Source organism: Ipomoea nil, unplaced genomic scaffold, assembly GCF_001879475.1.
Source record: "Ipomoea nil cultivar Tokyo-kokei standard unplaced genomic scaffold, Asagao_1.1 scaffold0164, whole genome shotgun sequence".
Classification (NCBI taxonomy): Eukaryota; Viridiplantae; Streptophyta; class Magnoliopsida; order Solanales; family Convolvulaceae; genus Ipomoea; species Ipomoea nil.
In genome coordinates this window covers 1475687-1477119 of record NW_017616592.1, presented here as the reverse complement: position 1 = coordinate 1477119, position 1433 = coordinate 1475687, and the positions used below count along the sequence as shown (strand labels likewise).

At 41.5% G+C, this 1433-nt stretch overlaps 1 protein-coding gene across 1 annotated transcript; it reads right to left on the bottom strand.

Annotated features, from left to right (window-relative positions):
* Positions 1-209: 209 nt before the first annotated feature.
* On the bottom strand, positions 210-1040 carry LOC109175534. The gene has a single exon (XM_019324805.1). It carries the CDS (start codon positions 1038-1040, stop codon positions 210-212), a length of 831 nt encoding a protein of 276 aa, XP_019180350.1.
* Between the last annotated feature and the right edge of the window lie 393 nt (positions 1041-1433).

Sequence of the window (1433 nt, the reverse complement as noted above, 5' to 3'; positions counted from 1 at the left end):
TTAAATTTGTGTTCATTCTTACTAGTATTTGTCCCGTGCGATGCACGGTATAAAATTTAAGTATTTTTATTGTTGATAAAATTCAAACATCAATCATTAAAATTAATTATGAAATGTTACTTTTTTTTTTGTAATATTAAATTGGTTGTTATATTGAAACATCACAATATACTATTAGCATATATTATAAAGTATTGTGTTTTTACATTTTATTTTGCATTCTCAATGTTATTGAATGTCTTAAATGTGATATTAAAGAACAATTCTGATATGCAAGCTGTCCGAACACACTCATGGAATGAGGGGTGCGCCGCCCATGCTATATTAAATTTGAAGCTGTAAGAGCTCTTCCGTAGAGAAGAACTGGCAGTAGAGATAAGGAGCGGTGAGTGGTTCGAACGAATCCTAGGCAGATGATTAACAGTTGTATTTGGGAACCGAAGACTCCATTCCACATTACACAAAGCGCGATCAAGTCGAGCACCTTTAAAGGTAGGTGTATCAATACCCCTTGTCCAGGTAAAAGAAGGGCCTGTGAAACCCAAATCTACTAATCCTTCTCTAAAGATCCATTCATTGAAGTCTGAACAACGTGACGCAGTGAAAGCTTCCGTGTTACTGACTTCGTTACTACTCGTGACTGAATTAAAATCTCCAAATGATAGCCAAGAGCCCTGTGGATAAAAATGGTGACCAGACAAGTCGGAGAAGAGACGCTTTCTGAGAGACAAATTTGGACTACCATAGACCGCGGACATGAGCCTCGGGGAAGAACCATTCTCGGCTACCTGAAACGAGACAAACTGCGGGTGAGTATACAAAATCTCAATATCAATTGAATCCTGCCATAACAACCAAATGCCCCCCGAATAGCCCACTGCCTCTACTTTACACCAATCAGAAAAAACCAAAAGAAGAACAAATATCATTGGCTTGGCTCCTTGACACCTTAGGTTCAAAGAGGCAAACGGCTTATGAATACGTAGCAGAAATTTAAGGGTGCGCCTAAACGAAGACGATGCAGCACCTTGGCAATTCATGATAAAATAATGAATGAGAAGGAAAAGCAAACACACGTCTAATGACGCAAGAGAGCCTCCCCTGCCACGACCACATGATCAACCAAACCACCATCTTACTGCATATCCTCTGCTTATGGTGCTGCTGAGACCAAATCTGTGTCCGGAGGTGTCTCTTTGAAGGTATTCTCAAACTCTGATAAAATGGGGGTATACTGATGGTCATCTTCATGATAAACTGAGTGGATTGTGATATTTCTTCCCCCACTAGTTCCTCTCACTACAATATGTTCCTGCCCGGCTGCAGCTTTGTTGGGTTGGTAACCCCTACCGCCTCTCCCTCTGTACGCTCCTCGAGGCTGTGGATGAGTGTGTGCTACTGGAGGGTCAGGGGGTCTTTGGACAACCTCCGGT